The following is a 14,633-nucleotide window of genomic DNA, read 5'->3' on the forward strand; positions in this document are numbered from 1 at the left end:
TGTCTCTTATGGTGATCTGTAATCTGTGATCTTACCATTTTAATTGTTTTGGGTACACAAACTGTACCCATAGAAGATGGTTGCATCTGATACGCTCACTGGAGCATTGGGAGTTTTACTGAAGGATAGGTGATATTTATTTATTGGTACTTTTTGGTAGCTTCAGAATTATGATCAGGAAAAGAGATTAAAAAATTATCATTTGGGGGACCTGGGTGGCTCAGTGGTTGAGCGTCTGTCTGCCTTTGCCTCAGGTTGTGATCCTGGGGTCCTGGAATTGAGTCCCACATCGAGCTCCCTGCAGGGAGCCTGCTTCTCCCTCTGCCTGTGTCTCTGCCTCTCTCTGTGTGTCTCTCATGAATAAATAAATAAAATCATAAAAATCAGCATCTGGATATTGCTATGTAAGTTTATATTGTTCTAATACTCACTAAATGATTTCATTGAGGTATCAACATGTACAGTTACATGTATATATTGTCTTATTTATAAGGAGATAGACTATTTCCTTCAATCAAAAAATTTAGTTTTTCTAGAATTCTTTTAAGTACAGTATATTGATTTTTATATATATTTTCAAACCATTACTGCTCTTCTATTTTCTTTCAGTTCACAGTGGGAAAAGCTACAGAAAGATGACACAGATCCAGCACAACTGAAAGGTATCAAAGGAAGTATTGAGACAGTGAACAGAGACATTTCTTTAATTACTAATAATCAAGATACTGAAGTTAATACTAAAGATAGCATCAGTCAATAAATAGTGTTACAGAAAAGAATTTACAAACTACGATGATACTTTAATTAATGATTTTCTCTTAAATGAAGCTCCAGTTTATGAGAGGAAATAATTTGAATACCAATTTTACATTTTCTAAATGTTGGATTATATCATGTAGAAATTAAGCAGTTTAATTTCTTTAAGTGCTTTTGTTCAGTTGGGTGACACAGTTTTATCATATATGTATTTCTTGAGTTTTATGTTAACTCAGTTTAGGGGTTGCATTTCTATTGGTTATATTTAAAACTGCTTTGTGCTTTTGTTTTCTTTAAAGAAGCTATTACTTTGGATTTATCCCAATAGAACAACTTTACTTAAAAAAATGAGCGAGTATCTAAAATACTCTTATTTTAAAAAGTAGATCACTGGCTAGTGATTGAAAGAAATAGTGTGAAATTAAGTGGTGTTGCAGTTCTTTTTACCTATTTTGGTTTCTAAGTGCCCTAGATGCTATATAAGTAATTTTCAATTGTGTGTTCTAGTAGAAAGAAATAGATGCTGGGCATTAGAAAATCTCAGTAATTGGTCCCTAACTGTATGACCTTGAGCCCAACTCAGTGTCTGCATCTAAAATGAACAGAAAGGTGCCTAGGTGGCACAGTCGCTTAAGTGTTTGACTCTTAGTTTCAGCTCAGGTTATGATCTCAGGGTACTAGAATTGAGCCTCCCATATCAGACTCCATGCTCAGCATGGAGCTTGAGATTGTCTCTCTCCCTTTCCCTCTACCTCTCACACTTGTGCTATTTCTCTCCCTCTCTAAAATAAATAGATCTTTTAAAAAATAAAATGAGAAGAATATCTAAGTTACTGTGAAGATTTAGAGATGCCTCGGTAATAAGGTGGCACCTCACAGTGTCTAACACATACTAGATATTCAGTAAACATCAGATTCCTAACTTTTCTGTAAACATCAGTGCTATTTGACCTTTGTTTTTCTTATGCATTCAGTTATTTCCTTTGTATGGAGTACCGTAGGGACACACACACATACAAAACCGTATTAGATGTGATTTCTTCAGTAAATAGTATAGCTTGGTAAGAAATAAAATTTACGTACAATTAACTTAATACAAGGTATAAAGTTACATGAGTCATAAGAGAAATTCACAAAGTAGGAATTCATAGGGATAGATTTTTCTATTTTGGTATGATAGAAAAGCAGCAGGGAAAGTTTAATGGAAAGTGTGGCTTTGAAGGGAAGAATGGGTAGGATTTAGGCTTCTGAATAGGAGAAGCTAAGCAAAAATAATAGAATGAACAAGCATATGATTGATAGTAATGTTTATCACCACTGCCGGTGCATTTTAATGGCACTTTAAACTCGGAGAGGAGGTGATTTTTACCAGGGAACACCATACAGAAGTCAAAAGATCAGTGAGAAAAGATAAGAGATACTTAAAATCTAATAGTAGTTTATTAAATGCCTTCATAAGGACGCCTGGGTGGATCAGTGGTTAAGCATCTACCTTCAGCTCAGAGTATGATCCCAGAATTCTGGGATTGATTGCCGCATTGGGCTCCCTGCAGGGAGCCTGCTTCTCCTTCTGCCTTTGTCTCTGCCTCTCTCTCTGTGTCTCTTCTTGAGTAAATAAATAAAATCTTTAAAAAAAAAAAGGCTTCATAAAAGATTTTTGTTACATAGGTCTCTCGGCATATACTCATGTGGAACTTCCATATTACTCTAAGTTTATTCTAATTGCTGCATACCTCGCTTCATACAATCCAGCAAGAACTGACAAGAGGTTCTTCCTTAAGGTAGTTATTAATTCTTTTTACTTTGTTTTCAAAGAGTCCAGGAGTGTTTTGAAGTTTCTAAACACCTCTAAGTTTTTCAGGGGCAGAGATTAGATTGCTAATATATACTTATTATATTTAGCACTTATTCTTCAAAGACTTTAAATTATGGTCACAGCCTAAATGGGGGAAGTAGGTAGTTTCACAGATGAGTTCAGATATACGTTAGGTAATAATTCTAGATTTAAAAAATAAATAAATAAGGTTTTGTGTAAAGTATGAGAGATGGGAATAATTTTAAGGATGGTAACTCCTTTATTGTTCTAGAGCTTCTATAGTAATAGTGCCATGCACTGCATACAGCATTATCCAGAGCATTCAGAAGCTGCTTCTGCATGTACATTAGTTGGAGAAATCCCACTTTGGAATTGTTTTCTTTTTGAAAAAAAATATGCAATTTGATTTATTATTAAATGTATTTGTAATAAATTTATTTGTTGTTTTGCTTATGTCTTGCACTAGTCTTTAGTATCATGAAGGACCACATCTGTTTGTTTCTCTACAAATAAGTACCACGTGCTTAACTGAATATTCTCAATCTGTGTTTCTATGTGAATTGACAGTCTACCTTAAAGATGAATAAAAACCCATTTATCTTTGGAAGTTTTGTTTTTATAGAAACAAATATGTTGTCAATATAAGTTAATCTTTTAGGAAATACCAATATTTTATTTTAACACCTTCTTCTTTACGTATGTAAAGAAGTAATCTTGTATACAATCAAAATCTTAAGTCAAAGCAGCCTAAAATATGTTGATATTTTAAGTGTTAGTAAATAAAATAAGAAGCCTAAGATACATAAATTAGTATTATATTTTTTTAATTGTTTTAGATTATGTTTTAAATTAACAGTTTTTTTTAACTGTTTTAAATTATATTTTCTGTTTTTGTGGACTCTTACCTTTTTTCCCCCATCTTAACAGTTATTTTCCTTAATTGCAGCATCATGGGAAAATTAAGAAAACGAACTTTCTAAAGAAACATGAAAAGGTATTTACATTTTAATTTTTCTGATGAGAAAAAGTCATGAATTCAGGATACTGTAGGAAGTGGATGAATGCATGCTTTTATTAGTCATTTGGATGTAAGAAGTTCTTTATTGGTAAGGTGCCATTATAATGTTCTATTAGTATTTGGTACAGTGATGAAAGCACATTAAACGAGCTGGTAGTAGATATGAAAGTGAGTTGACAAGTTCTTTTAGTGAATTCATAGATGAAAAAGACTACCCTAGAATTTTTAACTAAACACAGCTGGTTTTCCTCTTTTACCCTTTGAAACCCCCACAAAAATGACACTGAAGAAATAAGAAAGACGAACATGGAGGGACTAAGAAATATACACAACGTGAAACTGCATTGTAGGTAGATGCATAGATGACCAAGCGGCACCTAAGCCCAAAAGCAAGCAGATTTGACCTGAGGAATCTGGAGCAGCTTAGAAATTAGGGGACCTTAGAGTGTTTGTAGGCCAGGTATGGGGCCACAACGAAATTGGCTGAAGGGGAATTTGGACCATCCCTTTGGAAAGAGTGGATTTGTACAAGTCCCCAAGAAGGACAGTCTTGACAGAGGGAACCATGTGAACAAAGACTTCATGAAAATGTCTTTAGTTGTAAAGGGACTGTAGTTCTTTTGATGTGATTCTTACTGATTTGACTTACAGATTTGACTTTTGCCTCTTGTCTTTGGTTCATGTCGTTTTAAAATCTGAGCTTAACTGAAAGCTCCCTGTGTATACCTACTAGTTTGTATTTTTGTTCCTATCTTCCTGAAATCTTGATTGAATGCTTATTTTATGCCAGGGACTCTGCTGGATGCTATGGATAGAGTGGAGAACAGAATAGCCATTGTCTCTGCCTTCATGAGGCTCTCAATCTAATCAAGACTTTAAATATTAGGGATCCCTGGGTGGCGCAGCGGTTTGGCGCCTGCCTTTGGCCCAGGGCGCGATCCTGGAGACCTGGGATCGAATCCCACATCAGGCTCCCGGTGCATGGAGCCTGCTTCTCCCTCTGCCTGTGTCTCTGCCTCTCTCTCTCTCTCTGTGACTATCATAAATAAATAAATAAAAAATTAAAAAAAAAAGACTTTAAATATTAAAAGGAAACCACATGAATAATTATAGTAACAGTTGTTTTAAAAATACTATATATCTTCAATTTGTTTTTAAGATTTTATTTATGTATTTGACAGAGAGATAGAACACAAGCAGAGGGAGCAACAGAAGGAGAGGGAGAAGCAGACTCCCTGCTGAGTAGGGAGCCTGATGTGGGGCTCCATCCCAGGACCTTGGGATCATGACCTGAGCCAAAGGCAGATACTTAACCAACTGAGTCATCCAGGCACCCCTATATATCTTCAATTGTATAATTCTTTTTCTCTGAGTATCCTTAGCTGACACTTATTTTTTAAGAGTTTGCTTTTTAATTTGGCTAATGTATGCGTGATACCAGATTACTTACCAATCAGTTTATGGAGAAAAGCAACAGTTTTTCCCCTCTCCTCACCATAGTCTCATTCCCCTCTTCTTTGAATTGTTTCTAGTTTTAGTTTTTCTAGTGTAAATATCTATAACTCTAAAGTTTCTGTCTCTATTTTTCTTGGTGTAACTTGACAGCAAATTTGATGTCATTTAACTCAAGAATTTGATTTCCATTTTTGATTTTTTTTTTAAGATTTTATTCATTTATTCATGAGAGACACAGAGAGAAAGAGAGAGAGAGGGAGAGAGAGAGGCAGAGACACAGACAGAGGGAGAAGCAGGCTCCATGCAAGTTGCCCGACGTGGGACTTGATCCTGGGACTCCAGGATCATACCCTGGGCCGAAGGCAGACGCTGAACTGCTGAGCCACCCAGGGATCCCCTGATTGTTCTCTTTTGACAAGCCTTCATTCTCTTTAATAAGCTCTATAGTGGATTTAGTAGGTATTTCTCAGACTTTTCCATCTCCTCTAGGAGGGAATCCAATTTGCATGTATAGCATCAAAACCTATGGTAAATAGGAAAATAAATATCATATACCTTATATGCCACTAGAACACTTTAATTTTAAATTGGATATGTATTTTCTAATCAGAAAAATGTAAAAAGTGAAAAATTTTCCATTTCAAGCAAATGGATTTGGTGAGGAAATTTCCCTGCTAAACTCAGACCCTGTATGAAGAGAGGAAAAAAAAATCTTCACTGAGAATTTCAACCAGAAGCTAGGGCTTAACACTGATGTGGGGGGCAGAATTCATAGTGTAGAGAGAGGGGGGAGAGAGAATCTCAAGCACACTCTGTGCTGAGTGCGGAGCCCAGCGAGGGACTTGATCTCATGATCCTGACTTGAGCTGAAACCAAAAGTCAGATGCTCAGCTGACTATGCCAGCCAGGTGCTGTGATGTTAACCACTGTTCTTAAACTCATGCAACTGACAAATGTTTGGTAACAAATGTTGAGTATCTAGAATTTTTTTTAAAGACTTCTTTAAACCAGTAAGAAGGTAAAAATACAATCAATAAGTGGGTAAATGATACAGAAAAGAACCTGAATGTCTAAAAAACCTGACATGATTATCAGCCTCATTCACTAGTGAGAGAAATGAATCTTTATTTTTATTTTTTTGAGAAATGAAACTTTATACAACAGCTGTTATTTTATGTTCTTGGATTGGCAAAAGTAAAAAAAAAAATCTGAGGATTTAAAATATTAGTGATAATGTAGAAGAGTAAGAGCCTGCATATTCTGTAGGTTGGTAGTAATGAAGTTAATATGTGAATGTATTTTGTATTGGTCACGATAGGCCAGACTATGCAGTAGCAAACAACAAACCCCCAAACCCTCAGTGGCTTAACATAACAAAGATTTATATGTTGCTCATGACACAATGGAGTGTGGGTTGGGTAGCCTTTTATAGTGATGCCAAGTGAAACATGGTGATTTCCAAAGTGGCCTCCAAAGGGCAAGAAGATTAATGGATTAAAAGGAGATTAAAGGTTTGAAAGGCCAAGCTTAGAAGTAGGTGACATCACATTCACCCACAGTCATCTATGGGCAGGAGATACTAGTCTTTTCTGCGCCCTAGACGAAAGTGTTGCTTAACACACAGCATTATCTCTGCCTTCTACTTTAATTTCTCAGTCCCACTTAGAGAAACTCACCCATGTGCTGAAGGGGAAGTGTACAGGATTGTCTGTCACAGGATTATTTTTGATGAGTTATAGTGATGAATTTTTAGGAGTAGATAGTGATTTGTCATAAAATGGAATTCCATAGGGTTTAAAAGTGGGACTTAGAAGTGCATGTATCAATATGGATAAACCTCAAAAACCTATTGAAGGATAAAAAGCAACATGATTGAGTGGTATGTCCAAAATAATATCATTTATATGAGATTAGATCTTGCAAACTGTGCTATATATTGTCTATGAATACATATGTAGTAGTAATATAAAAACTGTCATGAAAGTGGTAAAAACATCAAATTCCAGATAGTGGTTCCTTCTAGGGAGAAAATGGGATGTGAGAGGAGTGTAAGGGAGCTTCAAATCTGTAATGTGATCTAATGTTTTCTTTGCACATATTGCATAATGTTAGGGATTGATAAAATTGGGTGCTGGGCCCACTGTTATTTATTGTATCAGCTTCTGTTGATATAATAAATAGAGAAGTAGAGAAGCCTCTACTTCTCTAAATGTTTGAAGTATTTAATGAGAAAGGATCTAAAATTTAAGATTGGAAAATGATTTCTAAACTATTTTTTAGATATAAATAGCTAAAGTAAATACATACTTCATTTTGTAATTATGTGTATTTTTCTTTATAGTCATTCTTAAATAATTTTTCTCATGCATGTAAATATAGATTTCCATTTATTTGCCATCGCTAATAGAGAGTACTTACATTCTAACAGTACTACTAAAATTATAGAGTGGATCTTGAGCACTTCAGTTTTCTGATGACAAGAAATTGTACCATATGGTTTTGTACACAAGTGTTTAAATTTTACATTGTTTCAGGCTGATATTCACAAACTATCAAATCTTTTATTAGTTTTCTGAGCTGGTATTTACTATAACTGATCTTTTTAGAACTATTAATGTTGAACAAATATATTTTCCTGGTGATGGTACAAAAAAGAATGAATAGATGTAAGCAGTAAGTTCTCGTTGAGTTAGTACCTGGACCCTGGTTTTGGTTATGCACCATTTTGACAAATGACTTGCCTTAACTCACCATCTGGTTGCAAAAACAAAATAGGTGTGATATTCAGGATTAGGAATGGATCACTGTGAGTTGTTCTCTTTAATATCTGTTTATGCTAAGTCAGAAAATCTTGAAGAAAATGTTGAAAGATAAGTCATGATCATACCAGCTAAGGTTTTAACGTAGGGAATGGAAGTTAGAATTGGTAGGATCTTTGAGGAGCACTATACATATATTGTTACTGGGAATTTGTGGTACAGAAAGCAAGTGCCCTGATATAAGAAGAAAACCATGTTCTTTTTGTTACAGACAAGCAATCATCTTCTTGGACCAAAACCATTTCCACTAGACAGATTATTAGCAATATTATATAGTATCGTGGACAGCAGAGTTGCTCCAACAGCAAATATCTTTTCCCAGGTAAGCTTAATGATAGGTTATCACTTGTCCCCTCTGTCTTTATGGAATTCTTAAGGTAGCATAGTTGGTATAGTTCCAGGCATTTAGATATTCAGTCAGCAAATGTTACTGCTTGAGCTAAGTAATGAACAGTGTTCTTGGTAAGTACTTGAAAGTTCTAAATATATAGAATCTTTGAGGGTATTCCTGAATTTGCTTCTATTTACAGGTATAACTTGATGACAAAACCAACTTGATGTTTCTGATGTTTTCTTTTTTCAGTAAAGGAATTTTTAAATTGTTAGAATTTTCTTGCTGATTAAATAAGTGGCTTTGTGATTAAATTGATGAATTATAATGTGGAAATATATAATGAACACAACATTTTAAAAAATTTATTTGTAAGAAAGTAATCTGTAACATCCTTATTCCTTGACAGTGTGATACAAAAGATTTTCCAGAATGATTAAGTTCTCAAAATTTTCACTAGATGGCAGCAGTAGCATATAAATATGAAATATGACTTTAAAAAAATAAAGTTGTTCAGTGTTTTTTTTTCAGTTGACATTTTAAGAAAAACTATTTATTAAAAATATAGTCACAATAGAGATCTTCAATGGTCCAGAAAAACAGTTCTTAGCATATGATATGAATGACTGGAAGATAAAACAAATGATGTGAGTAATATTCTTGAAAAGCATCTTAGATTTTGCAATGAGTATTTTGTTCTATATATATATGTTTCTAGGTTGAGAAATATTAAATAATAACATTTGCATTTTAATTCACTGCAAATAAATTTAGTACCTGAATGGATGTTTGACTTGTAATCCAGTGTATGGTGGTGACTTAATTTTTCATGTAAAGAAGACTTTGAGAACCAAACATAGATGTGTTCTCAACATTGAAGTTAGATAATTTTTTTATGTAAATCAACATTTCTAGAAAATTGTGTCTTCACGTATTGTATTCTTGAAGAAAGGTAGTCTGGTTGGTTGATTAGGTTATGTACATAACTAGCTTAGGTAGGTAGATTGGCAGCCCCTAATGCTGGTAACTTTAAAAATGTAATTGAGTTTTAATCTGTATTATAGTGATTTTTTCCCCATTTTTTAAAAAGCTTTGTCTGAAATTAGGTTTTAATAAAAATTTACACTGTTAATAACTTTCTACATATTGTAGATGATTTTTTTTGTCTTGTTTTTGCTGCTGCAGTAACTATGAAACAGAAAGCAGGTATTATTAATCTTTATTAAAGGAATTGAGCTTTAGAGATTAAATCATATTCCCAATATGATGCAATGAGTATATCTTTGAGAACCAAAGCCTAGAGAAATGAAGTAGGCAGTTCTTTTTAACAGGAAAGGAGGGACACCTGGGTGGCTCAGCGGTTGAGCATCTGCCTTTGGCTCAAATCGTGATCCTGGGGGTACCGGGATTGAGGGCATGGAGCCTGCTTCTCCCTCTGCCTGTGTCTCTGCCTCTCTCTCTCTCTCTCTCTCTCTCTCTCTGTTTCTGTGTGGCTCTCATGAATAAATAAATAAAATCCTAAAAAAAAATAAACAAACAGGAAAGGAAGACGTTTATATCACATTTGATTGTACTTCTCAAGTGCCCAAAAATTACCTTTGTGGGAGACAGAAGGATAAGATAGTGATTTATTCTGAAGGGATAAAACATGTACATTAAAATAATGATGTAGGGCTGTAAATGGATGCTGGATAGTGCTGCTGAGAATTTTAGAGTAGACAGAGATCGCTTCTGGACTGGGCAGAGTGAAACAGATTCACAGAAAAGGTGAAAAATGGAGCTGGGCTGTGGAGGATGAGCAGGATTTTTGTTTTTTTAAGTATTTCTAGTTGACGTGATACCCGTCATTTTTATTTTTATTTATTTTATTTGGTACATTTTTTATTGTACCAAAAAAAAAAGCACAAAAGGGTAAATGAAAAAGTAATAAAGTTGACACCTTCCTTTCCATGGATAGAGTTCAGTTAGCCTAGAGATTTAAGAAGGGGAGATGAGGGGATCCCTGGGTGGCTCAGTGGTTTAGCACCTGCCTTTGGCCTAGGGTGTGGTCCTGGAGTCCTGGGATCGAGTCCCACATCTGGCTCCCTACATGGAGCCTGCTTCTCCCTCTGCCTGTGTCTCTGCCTCTCTCTCTCTCTCTCTCTGTCTCTGTCTCTCATGAAAAAATAAAATATTTTTTAAAAGAAGAGGAGATGATATGAGCAATGGGTTGGGAGTAGGAAAAAGCAAGGTACATTTGTGAACTAATGCACTGATTTTGTTGAGAGTGGATGGGATGTATTGTTACTAGTGGTAGCAGTGCTTGTCACTGTGGTCCAGTAGTAGAAGTACTGCTACCACCGCACATCATGCCTTGCTGTTGATGCCTTACATATCGTTCCTTACATGTGTAGAACACTTTGCATTTTATAGTCTTGCCATGTACTAAGTTAATCTTCAAAAAGGAGAAGGAACTGAAGCTCAGATTGCCTACAAGATCTACCCAAGGCCACACAGCAAATCATCGTCAGGATCTGGACCTGGATGCTGATTTTCCCAGCAGCAGGCCTGGGCTTATAGGGATAGACAATCAAAACCAATAAGAGGTTACTGATTTGGAGATTTACTAGTTACTCTGAGGCTTTTATTAGAGAAGAACAGTATCACCAGTCTTTAGGCTTTCAACAGTGTCTGTAATGTAATTAAGCAACAGCTTGGCCTAAATGTATTTTTACTTTTTAAATGAAGTTAAATTCTCTTCAACCTTAACCTATACGAAGGTTTTATTCTTTATTTCTTTAGTAGTAATCAAAATGATAGTTTTGTGTGTTTAAAACATGACTTTAAATGAATTTAAAAGGATTTGATTTCAGTGATTCCCTTTTGGGATACAAAGGGTGAGGGAGTACAGTGGGATTAGATGCAACTAACCCTAAGAAGTTAACCTCTACTTTTGCTTGGTCAATAAAGTATCCAAGAAAATCAAGAAACATACATACAGTATTTGAGAACAAAATGTGACTAAAGTCACATTCAGAAAAAGGGTATTTCTCCCACAGTTTTATTTTTTTCCCCTCCCATTGAGTCCCAGTGATCTTTTCTATTTTTATCATTTCATTCAACTGTCAAACTCTACTCTTGCCCGCAGGAATGACAATTTACTGGTGTTCACTTAATTTTTTAAGTCAAGTATGCCCACGTCTGTATTGGCAGTGCTTATTTGATACGAACACTAGATGGCGATATTGCTGCACTCTAGCTTTAAGATGAACTAGGAAAGCAGCTGTACTCAACTTCATAGTCTTTCATGTTTAGAGAAAGCTGTTAATTGAACACATTGATTTATTTGAACAAAAATACAATTGCCTGAAGACGTTTAATGATATATGTGTGTATGTGTAATGTGCACACATATTTACACATTCATGAAAATGTAAATAAGGTTGGTAAAGAATTATGTTGCATGAGTATTTTCCACCTAGAAGTAAATTGCTTTCTATTGGCTGTAATGTGTCTATGTGAGATGATAATATATTATTTTTCTAATCATTCTATATACACCTGTTTTAAGATTTATTTCATAATAGTGTGCTGTTCTTATAGTTTGAATTATCAGTTTATAATTATTTTTACATATAATAAATTGATCAAATGTATATATGTTCACAATTTTCTTGAAGTGAAATTTTATTTCCATTGCATTATATTCAAATCTATTTAAATCTACTCTGTAAAAAAGTTACAAAAATAGTAGCTTAAGGAATTTTTAAAGTTAAAATTTCAATTGAGAATAATAATCAAATTCATAATAGTATTAGTAACAGTAGTATTGTATTATAGTTGGTATTCTTAATTTATTTTTATTTAATTTTAAATAAAATTTTATTCATTAATTTTTTAGTCTCATAAATCAGTAAAAGAATATTAGCATATTTAACATTTTATATAGATTGTAAAGATTAACAGATTAATGGTCAGAGTTATTGAATTGAAATAGGTTTTTGCAGTTTTTCTGAGACTTTTAAGATAGTCATAGCCTTATCCAGTTTAGTATAATCTTGTAGTCAAGATCATGGATCATTTTAAAATTGTCACTCACATAAAACAACGTAGCTCTTATATATGTATCTGAACTTTGTGAATGGCAATGCATTAATTCTGGTGTTTTCGTTCTTTTCTCCTGTCACTGTGGTTAGAATGGATGAACTATATGCCATTTAGATACAGGAAGTAGTAAAGTTTAGAGATATTACTTTCAAATTTTAATTTGACTAGATGTTACTGAAGACCATTTACCATCTTTAAAAGAAATACTACTGAATTGTCTTTTTTTTTCAGAAGTATGTCAAAGCCACGTTATGCTTTTTTATTTTAACTTTTTTCCTAGAAAAAAATGATAATTTGCTTGGAAATCTTTACATGATCTGTTTCATCCTTTTGATATGCTGTGTCTTACCCTTGCCTACCTCCTCTATAGTCTTGTAGTTAGGTGAAGATAGTAGGAATACAGTTCTTTAAGATCTTAGAGTATATTACTTATTTTAAAATGTTAAGATGGGAATCCCTGGGTGGCTCAGCGGTTTAGCGCCTGCCTTTGGCCCAGGGCGTGATCCTGGAGTCCCAGGATCGAGTCCCACATCGGGCTCCCTGCATGGAGCCTGCTTCTCCCTCTGCCTGTGTCTCTGACTCTCTCTCTATGTGTCTTTCATGAATAAATAAATAAAATCTTAAAAACAAAAATGTTAAGCTATATTGCCTTATCTTTTCCCAGTGGATAAACTTGCTGAAGAGTTTATTTCTAAAATTATTGGCATAGGTTTCTAAAGTGACTTTTAAGAGGAAAATTGTCTTTAAAAAATTAAGGACATTCAATTACAAAATATTACATATTATCATTGATCTTATTAGTTACCATTTTGGAGAATTATTTTTGAAGATAGTTCATTATAATTGTACAGTTTAGAAGTTTGTTGTTTTTATTATTTTATTTTTTAAAAGATTTTATTTATTCATGAGAGACACAGAGAGAGAAGCAGGCTCTTTGTGAGGAACCTGATGTGGGACTCCATTATAGGACCCCGGGATCGTGACTTGAGCTGAAGTGCTCAACCACTGAGCCACCCTGGTGCCCCAGTTTAGAAGTTTATAATTGTTATATTGCTGTATTATAGCAATGCACTCTAAATTAGTATCTTGAAATAGCTGAAAGAAAAGGAGCGTGCATTATTCCTTTAAAAGATAGTTCTATGTACCATATTGATAAGTTGAATTTTTTCAGTAATTTATATCTAATTTCTGAATGGCTTCCTAATTAGGTGTATATAATCTCATAAGGAAAAATTAAATCAAAACCTCCTTATTAATTAATTTTCATTCTTAAGAGTATAAAAATTTTTTTGAGCAAAGTGTAATATACAGATACATTTTAAAAAATATATACATTTCATTTTCTCTTTGCTCTTGAATTCACATATGATACCATATACATCATGAGATATATTTGTACTGTATCTGTTACATCAGTTTAATTTTTTGGTCATGAATCAACTTGATCTTTCCCCATAAAGGTTGCATTAATTGTAGTAGCATTTAGATAACCTTAAGCTTTCTGCTCATTTCATTGTTGGTTTATAAGCATATTATACAAGAAATGTTTGAGCTAATAATTGTGATATTTTCCAAATCATCATCAGTCAGAACACAGAATGATAATTTGGTTATCTGTTGAGAACTTTTTGAAGCAGATGCTTCATCTCTAATTTACCATAGCTGGAAGATGTTTTTGCTATACTTGTCAGGGCCACTAACCTTTCATTCAACCAGTAACAGACTTTTGGCATTTTTCTTCAAATATAGGTAGATGCACAGTAAATGTTTATAATTTCCTGTTTTTTTAAAGTATAGAAGGGATTTTGTTAATATTTAACTTGAAAACATTTAAAAATTAAAATTTTAATCTATTTAATATACTTAAATTCATACTTCAGATTCAAAGTTAGTATTAATCTTTTTTCCCTGTTTGGAATTAAATTTCTCTTTCTTTGCTTAAAATTTTATTTAACAGATCCTTATTGAGGCCTGCTATGTTGCAGGCTCTGTGTTAGATCAAGAGAATACAAATGTGAAGAGAATGCTGTTCCTGCCCTCAGGACTTTCTAGACAGTCTGTGGCTTCCACTGCCCTTCATTTGGTCTTGGCGCAGCTGCCAGCTTCTAGCTTGTACTAGGGTTAATGGCCCATGTGTGTATTTATTGGGAGGACAAACGTGCTGAATGAAGGAACTAATAACTTAAAATACTTAAAGTGAAAATTAATGCTTAAATATTAAAGGTGAATAGTTGAAAATAGGATTTTTCCCTTCAGTAGTTGCTTTTATTTGATAATATATGTATTTGAGTGTCTTCTTTCAAGTAAAATTAACAAACCTGTTTGTTGAATCTTTCTGACATGCCTGTGTCA

The 14,633-nt window shown here is 34.0% G+C and overlaps 1 protein-coding gene across 2 annotated transcripts in view; it reads left to right on the forward strand.

Moving 5' to 3' along the window:
• The window catches only part of ORC5 (origin recognition complex subunit 5), a 79,277-nt gene that overhangs the window by 34,713 nt on the left and 29,931 nt on the right, over window positions 1-14,633 (forward strand). For both annotated transcript variants that reach the window (XM_038562769.1, XM_038562768.1), the window contains exons 9-12: window positions 610-662; window positions 2,425-2,537; window positions 3,519-3,566; window positions 8,076-8,186. In XM_038562769.1, the coding sequence (XP_038418697.1) occupies window positions 610-662; window positions 2,425-2,537; window positions 3,519-3,566; window positions 8,076-8,186 (325 nt within the window). The remainder of the gene's footprint in view (window positions 1-609; window positions 663-2,424; window positions 2,538-3,518; window positions 3,567-8,075; window positions 8,187-14,633) is intronic.

Source organism: Canis lupus, chromosome 18, assembly GCF_011100685.1.
Source record: "Canis lupus familiaris isolate Mischka breed German Shepherd chromosome 18, alternate assembly UU_Cfam_GSD_1.0, whole genome shotgun sequence".
In the NCBI taxonomy this organism is placed as follows: domain Eukaryota; kingdom Metazoa; phylum Chordata; class Mammalia; order Carnivora; family Canidae; genus Canis; species Canis lupus.